Genomic DNA, 18,161 nt, shown 5'->3' with positions numbered 1-18,161 from the left:
ACACAAAGATTGGCTGGGTGGTTAACAGTGAGGCTAAGTGTCTTGGGCTACAGGAAAATATAGACAGGATGGCCAAATGGGCAGATAAGTGGAATTTAACCCTGAAAAGTGTGAGGTGATACACTTTGGAAGGAATAATTTGACAAGGAAGTATTCAATGAACGGCATGACACTAGGAAGTTCTGAGGAACAAAGGGACCTTGGCGTCTGTGTCCATAGATCTTGGAAGGCGGAGGGGCATGTTAGTGGGGTGGTGAAAAAGGCATATGGGACACTTGCCTTTATCAATCGACGCATAGATTACGAAAGTAGGGAGGCTATGTTGGAGTTGTATAGAACCTTGGTGAGGCCACAGCTGGAGTACTGTGTGCAGTTCTGGTCACCACATTATAGGAAGGATGCGATTGCACTGGAGGGAGTGCAGAGGAGATTCACCAGGATGTTGCCTGGGATGAAACATTTAAGTTATGAAGAGGTTGGATAGACTTGTGTTGTTTTCATTGGAGCAGAGAAGATTGAGGGACAACCTGATCGAGGTGTACGAGATTATGTGGGGCGTGGATAGGGAGCAGCTGTTCCCCTTAGTTGAAGGGTCAGTCACGAGGGGACATAAGTTCAAGGTGAGGGGCAGGAGGTTTAGGGGGGATGTGAGGAAAAACTTTTTTACCCAGAGGGTGGTGACGGTCTGGAATACACTGCCTGGGAGGGTTGTGGAGGCAGGTTGCCTCACATCCTTTAAAAATTACCTGGATGAGCACTTGGCATGTCATAACATTCTAGGCTATGGGCCAAGTGCTGGTAAATGGGATTAGGTAGGTAGGTCAGGTGTTTCTCACGTGTCAGTGCAGACTCGATGGGCCGAAGGGCCTCTTCTGCGCTGTGATTCTGTGATCACCCCTGTGATCTCTGTTAGCTTAAAGCCCTGTCCACAGCCCTAGTGTTACGATTGGCCAGGCCACTGCTCGCAGCCCAGTTCAAATCCAGCCCATCCTAACGGAATAGTTCTCTTCGCTAGTACTCAAGCAAGTGCCCCATGAATCAAAACCCCTTCATCCCACAGCACTCTTTGAGCCACATGTTTAATTCCCTAATCTAATTGATTGGTGAGGTGGCGGTGGTAAGACCCTATGTATGGTCAGGTAGGGGTGGGGTGATGGGGAGAGGAAGACATCTGTGTGGTTAGCGAGGGAGGAGGGGGAATGTGGGTGGAGGTGGTGGTGCGAGACTCTGTTTATGCACTTGGAAGCATTGAGGAAATAACCACCCCTGCCCCCTCCAATAATTAGGGAGGAATCCCCAGTGACATGGATATGGTAAGGCAGAAGGGGATTTCCTCACATTATGATGATGTTTCGTTTGCTCTTTTCAGGTGAGATCATTTGAAAAGGACAAACAGACTGAAAAGCGGATTCCGGAATTGGAGGTGGTAGAACACTTCCAGAAAATCAGGTCCAGAATGTTGGAGGAAAAGGGAAACAGGTGAGAGTTGTATTGTAGACCGGAGGGCAAATGATTCTCATTGGCAGGGACTTGCTGTTTGGTATCTAGTCATTAGAGGACACTAGCCAGTAGAGGTGGTGGTGAGACTTGAGACCAGAGCTATGTTCACTCGAGTAGAGAAGGTCAGGTCAGATCAGATAGTGTTCTGAAATGCAGGAGAGTCAACAGTAAAGGATTATTGCTATTGATTTGCAAATCAGAACCACGGGACATGGAATCTGAATTAATACTGGAAACGCAAGAGCAAAGGGCAAAAACAAACCTTGGTGTTATTTTCATTGCTAATTGTGTTTGTTGCTATGAGACTGTGGATTATCCACAATGAGCTATTGAATCTGAGTGAACTGCAGTGTTGTATGGAACTGGATTAACACTTGGAGTAAAAATATTGAAGGGAAGAGTTCCAGTTCCAGTGAGGGCTAGGTACTGTTGGCAATATCAAAATTCCTGCCATATGTCTACTGATTCAGTGAAGGGTCGTTGATGTTGGAATTGAATGTGATGTCTAGGGTTAGTACAGGGTTTGACAGTACTGCATTTTGGGGAATGTGGGGATCAGGTTTTTGAAGCATTGTTCTCATTAACTTGCAAGCACTGTAAACTGCAAGGAGGATAGCAATAAACTTCAAGGGAACATAAGCAGGTGGAATGGGTGGACATGTGACAGATAAAACAGAGAGGAATAGGGATATATGTGCACAAATTGTTGAAGAAGGCAGGGCAGTTGAGAAAGTGGTTAACGAAGCATACGGGATCCTGGGCTTTATCAATAAAGGCATAGAGTACGAAAGCAAGGAAGTTATGATTAACCTTTATAAAACTGGTTTGGCTTCAACTGGAGTATTGTGACCAATTCGAGACACCATGCTTTAGGAAGGATGTGAAGGCATTAGACAGGATGCAGAAAAGATTTACAAAAATGATTTCAAGGATTAGGAACTTCAGTTACATGGATAAATTGGAGAACCTGGGGCTTGTTCTCCTTAGAGGAGGGAAGTTGAGAGAAGATTTGATAGAGATGTTCAAAATCAAGAAGTGCTCAAAATCTTGAGGGGTCTAGGCAGAGAGAAACCATCCATCTGGTCGAGCTGTTGAGAACCAGAGGGGACAGATTTAAGGTGATTGATAGGACAACTTTGTACGCAGTGAGTGGTTAGGGTCGGGAATGCATTGCATGAGAGCATGGTGGCGGGATAACAATAGTGACTTTTAAAACAGAATTGGATAAGCACCTGAACAGAAAATGTTGCATGGCTACAGGGAGAGCAGGAGAGTGAGACTTAACAGTGGCTCTTGCAGAGAGCGGGCATGGACTCGATGGGCTGAATGGCCTCCTATGCAGTAACTATTCTATGATTTCTCCAAACAGAAAGCACAGAAGTCCTTTATTTTCTGTTCGTGTTTTGGTTTGAAAACCAGGCCTTTGATTAAAAATTCTAAATGTCTAAAGCTGAGTTTCACCAGTTAGACGAGGGAAGAGGTTGTTGCCTCTCATATAGGAGAAAAGTAACAGAGTATCCTGCCCAACCCAAGTAACATACCTATTTTCTCACTGCTGGTTATAATACACCTGAACCTGTATATCATGCCTACCAGCTGCAACAGAGTGGCCTAATTGAAAGCAAGTTATTCAAATGAGAAATTTCAACTTGTCTTGTGAAAAATGGAAAAATAAAGGCCATCAGTTCGTGAAAACTAACTACTGCTTCCTGACCTGTCTTCACCAGACGGGAAAATTTCCAGCAGCTTGGACTAATGAATGATTGACTTCTCGGTTGGATGGGAGAGAAATATAAGGAAATAATTTGCTTAAGATTGGAGGAATAAATTCCCTGAACTCTCAGGTCTGGCCAGTGCCAGAAATTTAAAAAGGAAACAATTATTGCTTCTGTTGTGAGCTTGCTTTTCCTAGGTTGCTTTCTGTTCACTATCTTTCTTCCTTTTGTTTTCTTTTGAGCAGGGAAACTCCAGAGAGCCCTATCTCACAGAACCTAAAGGGATCACTCTGCAGTTCTACAGGTACCACATCCTTCCTTGTGACCAAGTGATGTCACAGTTCTAACACTTCTGCCTGTTTTGCATAAAGGATAGTGTAATAGTTTCTCCCTGGGAAGCGAGGCAAATGGGTTGAATAATGGAAATGAATGAATAACAATATGGATGACTGAATCTCCATGGTTGGAGTCACTGGTTTCACGCCCTGGGATTTGTGTAATTTTTGCTACTATTTTGAGTCAATTTCATAAACAGACGCCTAGGCTTAGTGGTTTTACAATAGAGACAGGAGTGCTTCCGCTTATCTTCAAAGATAACTCCAATATTGCAACTGCCCCGAGCACCCTGAAGATAACAATGATCCTAGATGGGTTGAAGTCAAGGCTTTGGGAGGCAGTGTTTCAATCCAATTTGTCACCACGCTGTTACATTTGATGATTAAAACATTTTTTTTTAACATTACTGGATCTCCTTGCAGCAACACATATTTTAGCAAAGGCTGCCCTAGAACTGTGCTTGGTGTTCTTGTACCTTCACAACTGATGCAGTATGAAAATGTAACTTTTTTTTTAGAGAAAATTCATTTTGGCCCTTCTTGTAAGTGCATTCTTTTTATTTCTTCATGGGGTTGGGTGTTGTTAGAAAGGTCAGCATTTATAGCATGTCCTCAATTGCCCTTGAAAAGGTGATAGTGAGCTGCCACCTTGACTCACTGCAGTCTACGTCTTGTAAGTACTCTACAGTGCTGTTAGAAACTTCCAGGATTTTGATTCCGCAACACTGAAGGAACACAATATAGTTTTAAATCAGAATGATATGTGACTAGGATGGGAACTTACAGGTGATAGTATTCCCATGTGTCTGCTGCCCTTGTTCTTCTAGGTGGTAGAGATTGTGAGTTTGGAGGGTGCTGTTGAAAGAGCCTTGGCAAGTTGCTGCAGTGCATCTTGTAGGTTGTATTCATTACAGCCTCTGTGCACTAGTGGTGGAGGAAGTGAATTTTGGATGGTTGCTGCTCCTTTTTCCTGGATGGCTTTGAGCTTCTTGAGTGTCATTGGAACTGCACTCATCTAGGTAATTGTAGAGTGTTCCATCACATTCCTGACTAGTGCCCTGTAGATAATGGGCAGGCTTTGGGGAGTCAGGAGGTGTGTCACTCTCTGCAGAATTTCCAACCTTTGACTTGCTCTTGTAGCCACAGCATTTATATAGCTGGTTCAGTCTGGTCAATGGTAGCCCCAAGGATGTTGATGGTGGCAGATTCATCAATGGCAATACTGTTAAATATCATAGCGAAGTGGTTTGTTTCTCTCTTTTGGAGATGGTCATTACCAGGCACTTGTGTGGTGTGAATGTTACTTGCCACTTATCAGCCCAAGCCTGAATGTTGTTCAGATCTTGCTGCATGTGGGTGCAGACCTCCTCATTATCTGAGGAGTTACGAATGGTACTGAACACTGCGCAATTATCAGCAAACATCCCTACTTCTGACGCTATGTTGGAGGAAGGTCGTTGATGAAGCAGCTGAAGATGGTTGGGCCAGCGACAGTACCCTGAGGTACTCCTGCAGTGATGTCCTAGGGCTGAGATGATTGACCTTCAATAACCACAACCATCTTCAATACTATTAATGAGGATTTGTCAGGGCTCATAGCCTTCACTGTACCCAGTGCCTTAAGCTGTTTCTTAATATCATATGGAGTGAATTGAATTGGCTGAAGAATGGCATCTGTGAAGCAGCAGACCTTAGGAGGAGGCTGAGATTTAGCATCCATGCGGCACTTTCGGCTGAAGGTAGCTGCAGATGTTTCAGCCTTGTCCTTTGTACTTACATGCTGGGGTCCACCGTCAGTGAGGATGGGGATGTTTTTGGAGCCTCCTCCTCCAATTAGTAGTTTAACTGTCCGCCACCATTCAAGACTAGATGTGGCAGGACTGCAGAGGTTTGATTTGATCCATTGGCTGTGGGATTGCTTAGCTCTGCTGTCTAACATACAGGTAGTTCTGTGTTACAGTTTCATCAGATTGACATGGCATTTATAAGTATGCCTGGTGCTGCTCCTGGCATACCCACCTGCACTCTTCATTGAACCAGGATCTGTTCCCTAGCTTGAAGGCTATGGTAGAGTGAAGGATTTGCCATGAGGTTACAGATTGTGATTGAATGCAATTCTGCTGCTACTTGTGGCCCATAACACTTCATGGATGTCTAGTTTTGAGCTGCCAGATTTGTTCTGAATATATCCTATCTTACACAGTGGTAGTGTCACACTATGTGATGCCTCTTGATACAATGTGAAGATGGGATTTAGTCCCCACAAGGACTGTGCGGTGGCCACTTCTACCAAAACCGTCGTGAACAGATGCATCTGCAAGAGGTAGATTGGTGAGCACGAAGTGAAGCAAGATTTTTGGTCTAGTTTGGTTTCTCACCACCTGGTACAGGCCCAGTCTGGCAAATATGTCTTTCAGTACTTGGCCAGCTTAGTTTGTTGCAGTGGTACTGAGCTATTCTTGGTGATGGACATTCAAGTCCCCCACTCAGTGTACATTCTGTGCTTCCAAATTTGTGTTGAAAGTTCATTGACCTGAAGTGTTAGTGCTATTTCTTTCTCCACAGATGTTGCCAGATCTGCTGAGCATTTCCAGCATTTTGTGTTTTTGTTTATTTCATTTTAAAAAGAGTGCGCTGTTCTTGATCTTGTAACACTGTGGCCGCAATAAAATTCTGGTTTACACAATTAATAAGTTAGTTAATCTCAATAACTCGTAATTTAATTCAGCAATATCTTAAATACACAGCAGTAAAAACAGTGAATTACATAAGTTTTCTTTTTGGTCTTTCTTCTGGCACCTTTCTCTACTTCAGAGGGTTATTGATAAATGCATTTAGGGTTGAGAAAGATTTTTGGCCTCTCAGGGAATCAAGGGATATGGGATGCAGGCGGGAAATTGGAGTGAAGGCCAATAATCAGCCATAACCATATTGGATGGTGGAGCAGCTTGAGGTGCTGTATAGTCTACTCCTCATATTTCTTATGTTCTTATGAAGATAGAAACTATCTATGTAAATTGTTATAAATTATGTGATAAGAATTTGTGAAAAACATGAAAGTAAGGACTTTAAAATAGGGATTGAAATATCTCTGCATCCTGGCCAATAATCTCCTTCCCCATTACAATGCTTTCTCTCAAACCCTGTATTAAATAATGATAGCATTGCATTAGTATAAGTAATGATTACATTTGCTCATTTAATTACTTTCATATACCTGATTATCAGCTTTATCACTGTTTTTTTTACTATTTCACCTTTTCTCCCCAGGGCCTTTTGAATCACATGGAAGTTCCTTAGTGCCAAATTTGAATTTAATTTCGCCTGAAAAGTTGTCATCCAGCACTAAACGGCGATACGAGGAAAAGGTAAGGGACGACCTTTCTAGTGCTCCTATGCCTTATATGGGGCCTAAACCAAACTGTAGCTGATATAGGCTTGTTCGATGCTGAGACTGGAAAGAAAATACCACATTGCCAAATAATGTGGGGAAGTGTGAACAGGTTACTGTAGATTTGAAAGATTGGACCCTTTATCAGAAGCCATTGATGATGGATCCTAACTGAAATGTTACTTTGTCCCTGTCTTTGGATGCAGGCTGACCTTTTTGTTAGTAACTTCTTTTTGATTTCTGTTGTTGGTAATTTATTTACTTACTTTATTCAATGCTTCATTCCCATGTTCTAATATTCCCCCATTGACCCAGCTCAAAATGAACATCTTGTCCAGGGTTGTAAGTGGATAATTGAATGTCCCTTCCTACAAATGTTTTCAAGCACCCTCTCCCAAAACACATGCCAGTATGGTTATTGTCAGGGCTTGCTCCCACTAACACCTTCAGGAAATATTTGCATTTTATGTTCGAAGTGCTATTAGAATACTTCTCCATGTAGGTGATTTTGAATCTGAGAGGGGAGATCCACTTGTCAGTTTGAGAGGTTGGTCTATATAATGCCTTAAATGAGAAATTCAGGGTTAAAATCCCATCAACCTTCAGTTTCATTTGCAATAGAAGCAGTTGGACTTATAGATGGCAAATAACATTCGTGCCATACAAGCGCCAGGCAATGACCAGCTCCAACACGACAGTGTCTAACCATTTCCCCATTCAATAGCATTAATATCACTGAATCTCACACCATCAATACCCTGGGGGGGGTCTCCATTAACCAGATATTTAATTGGACCAGCCATGTAAACACTGTGACTATAAGGAATAAGACTAGGAATTCTGTGGTGAAAGACTCGCCTCCAGACTCTCCAAAGCTTTTCCACCATCTACAAGATACAAGTCAGCAGTGTTTTGGAGGATTCTTCACTTGCCTGGATGAATGCAGTTCCAACAACACTCATGAAGCTCGATACCATTCAGGGCAAAGCAGCCTGATTATGGCTGCGGTGTGTACCATTTGCAAGATGCACTGCAGCAACTCACCAAGGCTTCTTTGGCATCCCCTCCAAACCTGTAACCGCTACCATTTCAAAGAACAAGGGCAGCAGACACATGGGAACACCACCACCTCCAATTTCCCCTCCAAGTCACACACGATCCTGACTTGGAACTATATTGCTGTTCCTTCAAAGTCACTAAGTCAAAATCTGTAACTCCCTCCCTAACAAGTGTACCTACCAAATTGACTGCAGCAGTCCAAGAAGACGGTTCACCACCTCCTTCTTGAGGGCAGTTAGGGATGGGCAATAAGCCCTGGTCTAGTCAGCAAGGCAAACACTTTGTTAATGATCAAAAATATAGATGTTTTGAAATCCCATGAAGAACTCACTGGGAAATCTTTAGTTACATTCTAATTTAAGTGCTAGCAGACTAAATTCCTCCCTCTTCCATGGGCTGCTTCGCTTTGATAAAATGCTCTAGATCGAATTACCCTCTACAGAAAGCAATTAGGAATGGGCAATAAATGCTAGTCTAACCAGTGAAGTCTGCATCCCATGAATGAATGAATAAGAAAAAAGTTCTCTTCACACTCATGCAAGTACTAAAAACAGTATGGTCCATGCATGTGAGCGCAACTCTGTAGACAGATGTGTGCATCACTCTCCAGTAGGCATGTAGTTTATCAAAACCTCATACTGTCAAAACTGATTGGTCAAGAGTGAATGCCTTTAGGAGAGGAGGGGAGTTTATTCTAGGTTGTTAATGTGCTGCACCACTTGTCCCTGTCTTTAAGTCATTCTGAAAGCAGCTGTTTTCTTTCCAGGTTCTGTCAAGACTTCAAACCTTTGTCACCAACCTACAGCAGAAAAGCAGTGACATTGAAGTTTTAGCGGTGAGTCAATGACTGTTAGGCAGTGCTGGTGTTGGGCAGCATTTACACAAATCTGAAACTGTGTCATTTAAGGCCCAAGACTTCACTAGGCAGTTGACTTTAGATGATGACCGGAAAGAGAGCCACTGATTACATATTCAGTGCCTGAAGAAAAACAATGAGACAAAGGGAATAGGGAGAGTGATGAATGACCCATTTCTTAGTGTGTCCCCTCTTCCCATTAAAAAGCAGGTTTCCATTTAAATGAGCTAATAGCCTCATTTAGTAGGAGTACAGTAATAGCAGAGCCATTTTGAAGTTCCTACCTTTGATAATGAGGTCATGAGTGCACACAATCATACTGAGAACTTTGAACCTAAGCAAGATAGATTAGTGTACTTTCTAAATGACGGAAGTTAGGGACTGTGGAGGAGCAAAGAGGTTTAGGAGTACATGTTTAGAAATCACTAAAAATTAATTAGTGGATAGGTACAAAGGCGAATGCAATGTTGGCCTATATCTCAAGGGGATGTATCAATTGTATAAAGCACAGCTTAGTCCCCATCTGGATTACTGTGTTCAGTTTTTGGGCACTGTAGCTCTGGAAGGGTATATTGGCCTTGGAAGGGGCATAGCACAGATTCACTAGAATAACACGGGGCCAAAAGCAGTTAAGTTATGAGGATAGGATGATAAAACTACACTTGAACCCTCAAGTATAAAACATTAAGTAGTGATCTAATTGAGGTGTTTAAGATGATTAAGAGATTTGTAGGGCAGATAGAGATAAACAATTTTCTCTGTTTGGAGAATGCAGAACAAGGGGCCATAACTTTAGAATTAGAGCCAGGCCATTCAGGACTAATGTCAGGAAGCACTTCTTCACATGACAGGCAGTAGAAATTTGAAGCACTGCCCCCCCCCCCCCCCCCCCCCCCCCCCAAGTTGATGAGGTTGGGGGCCAATTGAAAATTTCAAAACTAAGATTGATTGATTTTCGTAAGGCAAGGGTACCGCACTGAAAGTTCAGCCTAGATTTGGTAACATCTGGAATGTGGCTTGAGTCCAGATCCTTCTGACTGACAAGCGAGAGAGCTATCACTGAGCCATTGCAGGATTTGAGAGACACTGCATAAAACAAGGCACAGCAACATTGCATACACTTTCTCCTTTATTACTGAACTTTCTAAAGGGAATAATCGAGTTGTCCACCAGTAGGAACAGGAGACCCTGATTTTCTGCAGTGACTTCTGTTCCTGCTCCTGCACCATTGTCTTTGGACTCCCCCAGAGATCTATCTTTGGTTGACTGCTGTTTCTCCTCTACATTTTGTTCCTTGACAACATCATCCAAAGGCACAAGTCAGGTTCCTCATCTACACTTGTGACAGCCACTGTACCTCACCACTGCCTCTGTCATGGCAGTCTGTCTGAGTCTTGGAAAAGCCTGAAATTTCCCCCAATTAACATTGGTAAAACCAAAGCCATTGTCTTCTGCCTCTGCCACCAATTCTGTTCCCTAACCACTACCCTACCCTCCTTCATAGCCTCTATCTCAGGCTGAACCAGATTGCAACCTCGGTTTTCAATTTGACCCTAAGCTGAGCTTCTGAACTCACCACCTTCATCGCAGTGAGCAGCTACTTCCCCTTCCATGATATTACCCATCTCCATCCCCTCAACCTATCTACTACTCAAAACCTCATCCATGTTTTTATTATTTCCAGACTCGACCATTCCAATGCTGGCCCATTTTCTGCCCTGCAGAAATTTGAGCTCATCCAAAGTTCTACTCCCTGCATCCTAACTCAAAAAATTAAGCCCTGCTCACCAATCACCCCTGTGCTTGCAGATCTACATTGACTCCCAATTCAGCAATACCTTGATTTAAAATTGCTCATTCTTGTGTTCAAATCCCTCCATCGATTCATTCCTCCCTGTTTCTATAACCTGCTCTAACTATACAACCAACCTTCTTGAGTTCTCTGCATTCTCCCAACTCTGGCCTTCTGTGCATCCTCCCACTTCCTTCATTCTAGTATTGGAGGCAGCCCCTTCAATATCTAAGCATGTGGGCCTCCATTTGAATTCCTTGCTATATTGTATAATTGTCCTGCTCCCCTTGTTCCTTCACAACAAGCTCCCTGCTGGTGCTGAGGCTGTTTTTTCTACTCTCAGCTGTGAGGAAGCTGTAGCAGGGGGTTTCCTAGTGTTACCTGATAGTTTGTGGGGTTCATGTTAAGGTACCAAGAAGGATCCACAACTTTGAGGACTCCCCTGTTCAGGTGAACCCTTGAAGTTGAGAAGAGTTCAGGGAAGAAGTGAGGGGAGGATGAGAAATTCAATCAGTTGTACAAACAAATGTGTGATTTAATTTGCAGGTTGATGTATCAAAGGAAACTCTGCTCAGCTTCTTATCGCTGGAGGTAGGATTTCATCTGCGCAGTACTTTGTAAATGACTTGTTTCATAAGCAGTTTGGTGGTGAAGAACAGCCACTGCTGTATTCTTTCAGTGGTTATAAAATCTGCATACCTGCCCCTCCACCGTTTTCTCCCAGATCTCCACTACCCTGTAACAACACGGGTAAGGGGATGCATAGTCTGTAACTAATCCATTCACACACCCACTCGCTCCTCAAGACAGTGTGTGTTAGCTGGCTAATTGAAGTATGACTGGTATCACAGCCCAAACTGATTCCGCCTTGCCCACACATCTAGGGACAGGGGCACCCTGGTTACAGTTTATCCTTCCCAAGCCTAGAGCCACTTCATCAGCAACACCTTCATCATCATCTAGTCCAAGATCAGCTCTCTCCCTGATCAGTCTCTGGATCTTTTGGTCTGTATGGCTCAACTAGAGTTTAAATACCAGCATGGACTAGTGGACCGAATGTGGCCTATTTCTGTGCCGTTTACACCCTATAGCTTGATGTATTGCTTAGTACCAAACCTGATAATGGACTATCATAGAATCGTTACTTCATACAAGACCATTCAGCCCATCATGTCCATACTATTGGATGACTTCAACCCTCGCCATATGCATTGCCATGAAATGAATGGTTTGTTGGATTCTCCTGCCCTGTGCTTGCCCTGATTCTCTATTCCTGCTTTCCCAGTACGGTGGAGATGAGCAAACATTCAACGCCAGTGTGCAGCATTTGCTCTTGCGGTCAACTAAACAGCGTTACCTGAAATCCATTTGTGACCAAATCCATCACTTCAAGTTGATCAAGAGGTAAGATAGGAGCATACCTGAGTGCAGAAATGTCAGAGGAGACTCCTCATGGGAGTAAGATTCCTGTGTGCTGAATTTGAGGCATTGGATTCCTGGCTGTTATATTGAAGCATTGGGGAGATTCCTGGGTGTTGTTATGAGGCATTGGGAACGTTCCTGGGGGCTGTAATGTGGTGACTGGGGAAAGTAGGAGAGGATACCTTTTACTTATGCTGAGCTCTTGTCAGCTTTTGTGGTGGAATATGAACCTATGACTTCATTGACAGGGGAGTGGAATACAAGGTCAAGGAAGTCTTGCTACAGTAGAATATAGGGTTTGGTTAGACTATATCTTAAGTACTGTGCACAGTTTTGGTCTCCATGTTTAAGACAGGATAGATTTGTATTGGAGACAATATAGTGAAGGTTCACTAGATTGGTTTCTGTGATAAGAGAGAAGGTTGTCCTATGATGAGAGGCTGAACAAATTGGACATATATTCTCTGGAGTTTAGAAGAATTAAGAGGGTGATTTCTTTAAAAGATACAAGATTCTGAATGGGCTTGACAGGGTAGACACTGAGAGATTTTCCTCTGGCTGGAGAATCTAGAACACATTAGCATCAGGTGTCAATCATTTAGGACTGAGATGAAAAGGAATTTCTTCATTCAGAGGGTTGTAGATCCTCCATCATTGAGTATACTTAAAAGCTGAGAAAGACAGATTTTTGTTCACTTGGAATGAAGGGATATGGGGAATAAGTGGAAAAGAGGAGTTGAGGTAGATGATCAGTTCGATGGGCTGTATGGCCTATTCCTGCCCTATTCCTTCTGTTGTTCCTATAGTTTTAGTAAAGCTCCCTCGAAACTTGTCCCATCAAACTCTCCCAGGGCAGGGTCAGCACAGTTTAGATACAGCGTAAAGCTCTCTACACAGTTCCATCAAACACTCCCAGGGCAGGTCCAGCATGGGTTAGGTACAGCTTAAAGCTCCCTCTACACGTTCCCATCAGACTCGCAAGGCAGATGCAGCAAGTGATACATAAAGCCCCCTCTACACTGCTGAGACGAGGTTCCCGACTTCCAGCCTGAACAGAGCATTATCTGTTCAGTCGGTGATATTATTCCAGTCCTATACCATAGGCATTACGTGGGCCTTCTGAGAGATCGTTAAGTTAGATGTGGATTGCGACTGCATGATTGATGACCATACTTCATGATGGCAACCTATGCCCACAGTAAGGAACCAGTAAATCAGTAATAGGCTGTAGGGTATAGGTTGCCTGTACCCTACAACTAGCTCTAACCATGATCTGCAATCTGTAATTCTGTTAAATCTAATTTGTTGCACTTTTTCTGTCTCTACAGAGTATCCTTGCTGGTTCTGTACAGTTACAGAGACGACTACTACAAGATTCTGTTTTAATGAGGCACCCTCTTTGAAGTTTGTGCAGAAGAGCTGTACTAACCAGGGGAATTGCACCAGTGGAGTGTCACAAGCTGGATATCAGCGCTAGGAATATTTGAATTAATACAATTCTTCTTTCCAGATTAGTGACATCCCTGTTATGTGTTAAGTCATGTGCCATCCAGTCAGCCCTCCTCCAGATTGTGTTCTCAGTCCTGCACTTTCAATTAGTTTCTCCAAAACTGCCCCCCTCCCAATGCAAAGGTAGTGATTGTTGAGGGCTCCATTGCTATGGAGACTGTAGTGCTTCCTGTGTAGCCACTTTCCCATGTGAGAGTGTCAGTGGATTGTGACAGGCATCAGGGTGCTACATCCTTTCACGTAGCAAGCATTGGAGTGTGAAATAAGTGTGGGTCCTTTCACGTCACAAGTACCGTGTGCTCTCCTGACTAAGTCATGGTGTCTGCAACCCTGCCAGGCACAATGTAACCCTTTTTCAAGGTAAAAATTTACTGTCTGTAAAATGAAATGTGTTAGTAAACAGTTCCTGTGTTGTTTTTCTCTATGGTATGTTGTTTCATGTACCTCTGTAGATTATCAGTGTTTGCTCCACCTGCTGTCCCTAGTCAGGCATTTTTCAGCTAAAATTAGTTTCATAACAGCCCACTGAGAGACATGTTACTTCCCTACTCTCAGCTGTGAGACGTTTGAGTTCTGAACAGTCACCACCACCCTGAGCCTCAGCTAGTGCTTGCTATGACACTTGGAGCCTGCAGTGTTGCCACTCACCCTAGCTGCATCTTTCCACTCAGATCATTTTGTCTTGGATAACCATGTGAACAAAATTACATATGCTTGAGTGGACAAAAAGTGCCTTTTAAATCCATTTCCTAGTGGTCCCCACCAATTGATGTCGCTGTCAGTTTAATCCTGGGCATTAAAAGTTAATTTTCTGACACACTGTACTGAATTTGAAGGGTACATTGGATCTCTGTGCTGTTTAACTATTAACCTGCTGGAGATGAATTTTTCACATATGGTTTAGTTAAGAATCATGGAGTATGATTTTAAACTGGAGTATTCCTAAACAAAATCTAATTTCCATGTGAATGTAGTATCACCTTCAATAACAGGCCAACTCATGAACAGGCACTGGGGCCACATTGAGGAACTTAACAATAGTTTGACTTGTGGCCAATCAAACTCTTGAGTGGCTCAGCTGTAATGGCACACGTTGGCATTTAGCCAAACTAAATTGCTGCTGCCCCTTTTCTCAGTCACTCACTCTGCAGTTCCATTTCTCAACTCCTTTACATATAGGTTGCTGAGTACAGCCTTGTATCACTGCCACTAACTAGATCAGGGCTGGGAACAATGCTGAAGCTAAGTTTGTAGCATCTATTGAATGTTCCCTATTTAGTCAAAAGTATTTAGGAAAATAAACATTGATTGGTTTGTTGTGGCTCATGTTCAGTTTAGGAATAAATTAAGATGAAGTCTGTAACCACTGCATTTTTATCATGGACTATCGATTGATCATTTGGAGCTTTCCTCCTGCCTTGGTGCTGGAGAGGAGGGTGTATAATCGCAGCAACAAGGAAATGAGCCCTGCAGTTCCATGGGGATTTTCCCCAATCTCCTGGTGTAACTTGGCAGTGGATCAGTGGGACTTGAGACCTTACGGGATAGAAGGAGGTCATTTGGCCTTTCAATTCCATGACAGCTCTCTGAAGAACAGTCCAATCAGTCCCATTGTATCCCCATCGCCCTGCAAATTTATTTCCCTCAAGTGCCTATCCAATTTCTTTTTAAAAACATTGATTGTCTTTGCTTCCACTGCCCTTGCAGCCAGTAAGTTCTAGGTCATTGCTGCGTGCTGCATAAAAAAAAGTTCTTCCTCACATCCTCCCTGTATCTCTTGCCTAAAATCTCAAATCTGTGTTCCCCTATACCTTGTACCATCAATTAATGGGAACAGCTTTTCTTTGTCTAACTTATCTAAACCTGTTATAATCTGGTACACTGCTATCAAACTTGCTGGTATCTTGGAGATCAGAGCAACCTTTAGGGAATTTTGTGTTTACATTTGAGACTTAAATAATTATGATGCTGTGAATTTAAGTTGTTTACTACAGAGGTTTGAGGAAGAATAAATCATTTATCTGCATGTGTGTGATTGATACTTGGTGTGTTTAAGAACATAGTTAATAAGTGATAGGATACAGGAAAAATTAGTGAGTATTAATTAAAATTTCTAATTGCCGAACACAGATGTGTGAAGAAGCAGGCAGTGCTGTGGGTCTTTTTAGTTTGTGTGTTATTAAACCTAGCCCAGACTGGTGGTATATGGCAGGTTATAAAAATCCTGTTAGCAAATTAGATTGAAAGATGCTTAATCTGGTTTGAGTGTATACTCACTGCTCTAATGTGCAATTTCCCATTTCTAGCTACTGTGGGAAATTAAAAGCTAGCGCTGACAAGGAAAACATGCTTTAGCAATGGTCATTGTGGCACTTTTGTCTGGCCAGATTAAAGGAAGTTTAGCTCTACATGCCCTACACCTGACTGAGCAAACTAACAGCTGGCATGAGTTATGAGGGTAATGCATAAAACACCCAAAGTTTTACCGAGGTGTTCCATTATACAGTTATACTTTATCAACATCTTTGTTTCAGTTCCTTAATTATGTTTTTTTGTGTCTTTTACAAATCCAACCAACACCTATCACTGTTGCTTCCATTTGCATTGTTTTTGCCATTTTCTTGGGATCTTAAATTGAAGTTCGATATTTCGTATGCTGATGTTTTGTGCATTTTCTCCCTCAGCAGCTCAATACTATAAACAGCAAATGTTGAATGTTGCTTCTGGGGTTAGAGGAGTTCTTCAAGCACCCCATCCGGCTAAGAAAATGAAAGACATTTGCCTCTTGCTTGGCTTTTTCCCTTGTTACATGGGGTTGCCACAATACTGGTTGATTCTCCCTTCTCCATCACCATTCATATTAACCATCGTTTTTTGATTTGGCAGGTGTTTTTTTTTTTAACAGCCAAATGCCCTTCCAGTCATTAGCCCTCCCCATTTCTCTGGGCTGGGGACTGGTACTGATGCACACTGACTTGCCCGCACCAGTTGTTAGGTTCTTTTGTGGCCAACAAGTCCTGTAGTGGAACTTGAACTCAGAGGATGATTGCTGTTGCACTGAAAGAGCAATCCGCCTAATCCCACTCCCCTACCTTATCCCTGTAACCTTGCACGTTTTCTTTTCAGATAGCAATCCAATTTCCTTTTGAATACCTCAACTGAACCTGCCTCCACTACCCTTTCAGGAAGTTGGTTCCAGACTCCAACCACCCTCTGGGTGAAAAAAAGTTTTCCTCACGTCACTTCTACTCCTTTTGCCCATTATTTTGAATTCTTAAGAGGGAACAGTTTCTCACTATTTACCCTGGCCATACCCCTCAAGATCTCGAAAACCTCTATTAAGTCTCCTCTCAGCCTTCTTTTCTCCAAGGAAAACAGTCCCAACCTCTCCAATCTATCCTCATAGTTACAGTTGTTTATCCCTGGAATCCTTCTTGTGAATCTCCTCTGTACCCTCTCCAATGCCTTCACATCCTTCCTAAAGTGTGGCACACAGAACTGGATGCAGTATTCCAGATGAGACCTAACTAGTGTCTTATACAAGTTTAACATGACTTCCTTGCTCTTGTACTCAGTGCCTCTATTAATAAAACCTGGGATATCATATGCTTTATTAACTGCTCTCTCAACATGCCCTGCTACCTTTAATGACTTATGTGCATATACATCAAGGTCCCTTTGTCCCTGCACCCCCTTTATTTTATACTGTCTCTCCATATCCTTCCTCCTTCACACTTCTCTGCATTGAACTTCATCTGCAATTTGTCTGCCCAATCCACCAATATGTCTATGTCCTTTTGAAGTTCAAGACTATCCTCATCACAGTTGATAACTTCCAATTTTCGTATCATCTGCAAATTTTGAAATCATGCCCTGCACATCACAGTCTAGGTTATTAATATATATCAACACTGATCCCTGGGGAACTCCAGGACAATCCTTACCCCAATATGAAAAACAACCATTTATCACTACTCTGTTTGCTGTCACTCAGCCAATTTCTTACTCAAGTACTTACTTTCCCTTTTATTCCATGAGCTAGAATTCTGCTCACAAGTCTGGTTGTGTGACACTGTATCCAATGCCTTTTGAAAATCCACATCAACAGCATGGCCCTTATCAACTTTCTCTGTTACCACCTCAAAAAACTCCCAAGTTAGTTAAATATGATTTTCCCTTAATGAATCCATGATGGCTCCTCTTAATTATTCCACACCTGGCTAAGTGACTATTGATTTTGTCCTGAACTGTAGTTTCAAGAAGTTTCCCTATCACTGAAGTGAAACTGACTGGGCTATAGTGGCCAGCATTATCCTTGAGAACCCCTTTTTGAACAAGGGTGTAACATTTGCAATTCTCCAGTCCTCCATCGCTGTGTCTAAGGAAGACTGGAGGATTATCACCAGTGCTCCTGAAATTTCCACTCTCACGTCCCTCAGTATCTTTGGATGCATCTCATCCCAGTCCTGGCACCTTGTCTATCTTAAGTAAAGAGAACCTTTCTAACACCTCCTCCTTCTCAATTGTAAATTCCTCGATTGTATCAGTTACCTTGTCTCTCACCTCAGCCTGGGTAGCATCC

General features: G+C 42.7%; 1 protein-coding gene across 7 annotated transcripts in view; it reads left to right on the top strand.

Moving 5' to 3' along the window:
* Positions 1-15,605, top strand: part of eif2ak4 (eukaryotic translation initiation factor 2 alpha kinase 4) — a 160,777-nt gene extending 145,172 nt beyond the window's left edge. For all 7 annotated transcript variants that reach the window (XM_041213972.1, XM_041213966.1, XM_041213967.1 and 4 more), the window contains 7 exons: positions 1,370-1,479; positions 3,461-3,519; positions 6,821-6,918; positions 8,767-8,835; positions 11,195-11,239; positions 11,934-12,052; positions 13,399-15,605. In XM_041213972.1, the coding sequence (XP_041069906.1) occupies positions 1,370-1,479; positions 3,461-3,519; positions 6,821-6,918; positions 8,767-8,835; positions 11,195-11,239; positions 11,934-12,052; positions 13,399-13,456 (558 nt within the window). In that variant the 3' untranslated portion in view covers positions 13,457-15,605. The remainder of the gene's footprint in view (positions 1-1,369; positions 1,480-3,460; positions 3,520-6,820; positions 6,919-8,766; positions 8,836-11,194; positions 11,240-11,933; positions 12,053-13,398) is intronic.
* The last annotated feature ends 2,556 nt before the right edge of the window (positions 15,606-18,161 follow it).

This window comes from Carcharodon carcharias, chromosome 20 (genome assembly GCF_017639515.1).
Source record: "Carcharodon carcharias isolate sCarCar2 chromosome 20, sCarCar2.pri, whole genome shotgun sequence".
In the NCBI taxonomy this organism is placed as follows: domain Eukaryota; kingdom Metazoa; phylum Chordata; class Chondrichthyes; order Lamniformes; family Lamnidae; genus Carcharodon; species Carcharodon carcharias.
Note: the sequence above shows the minus strand (reverse complement) of the source record. Positions and strands in the feature narration are given on the sequence as shown.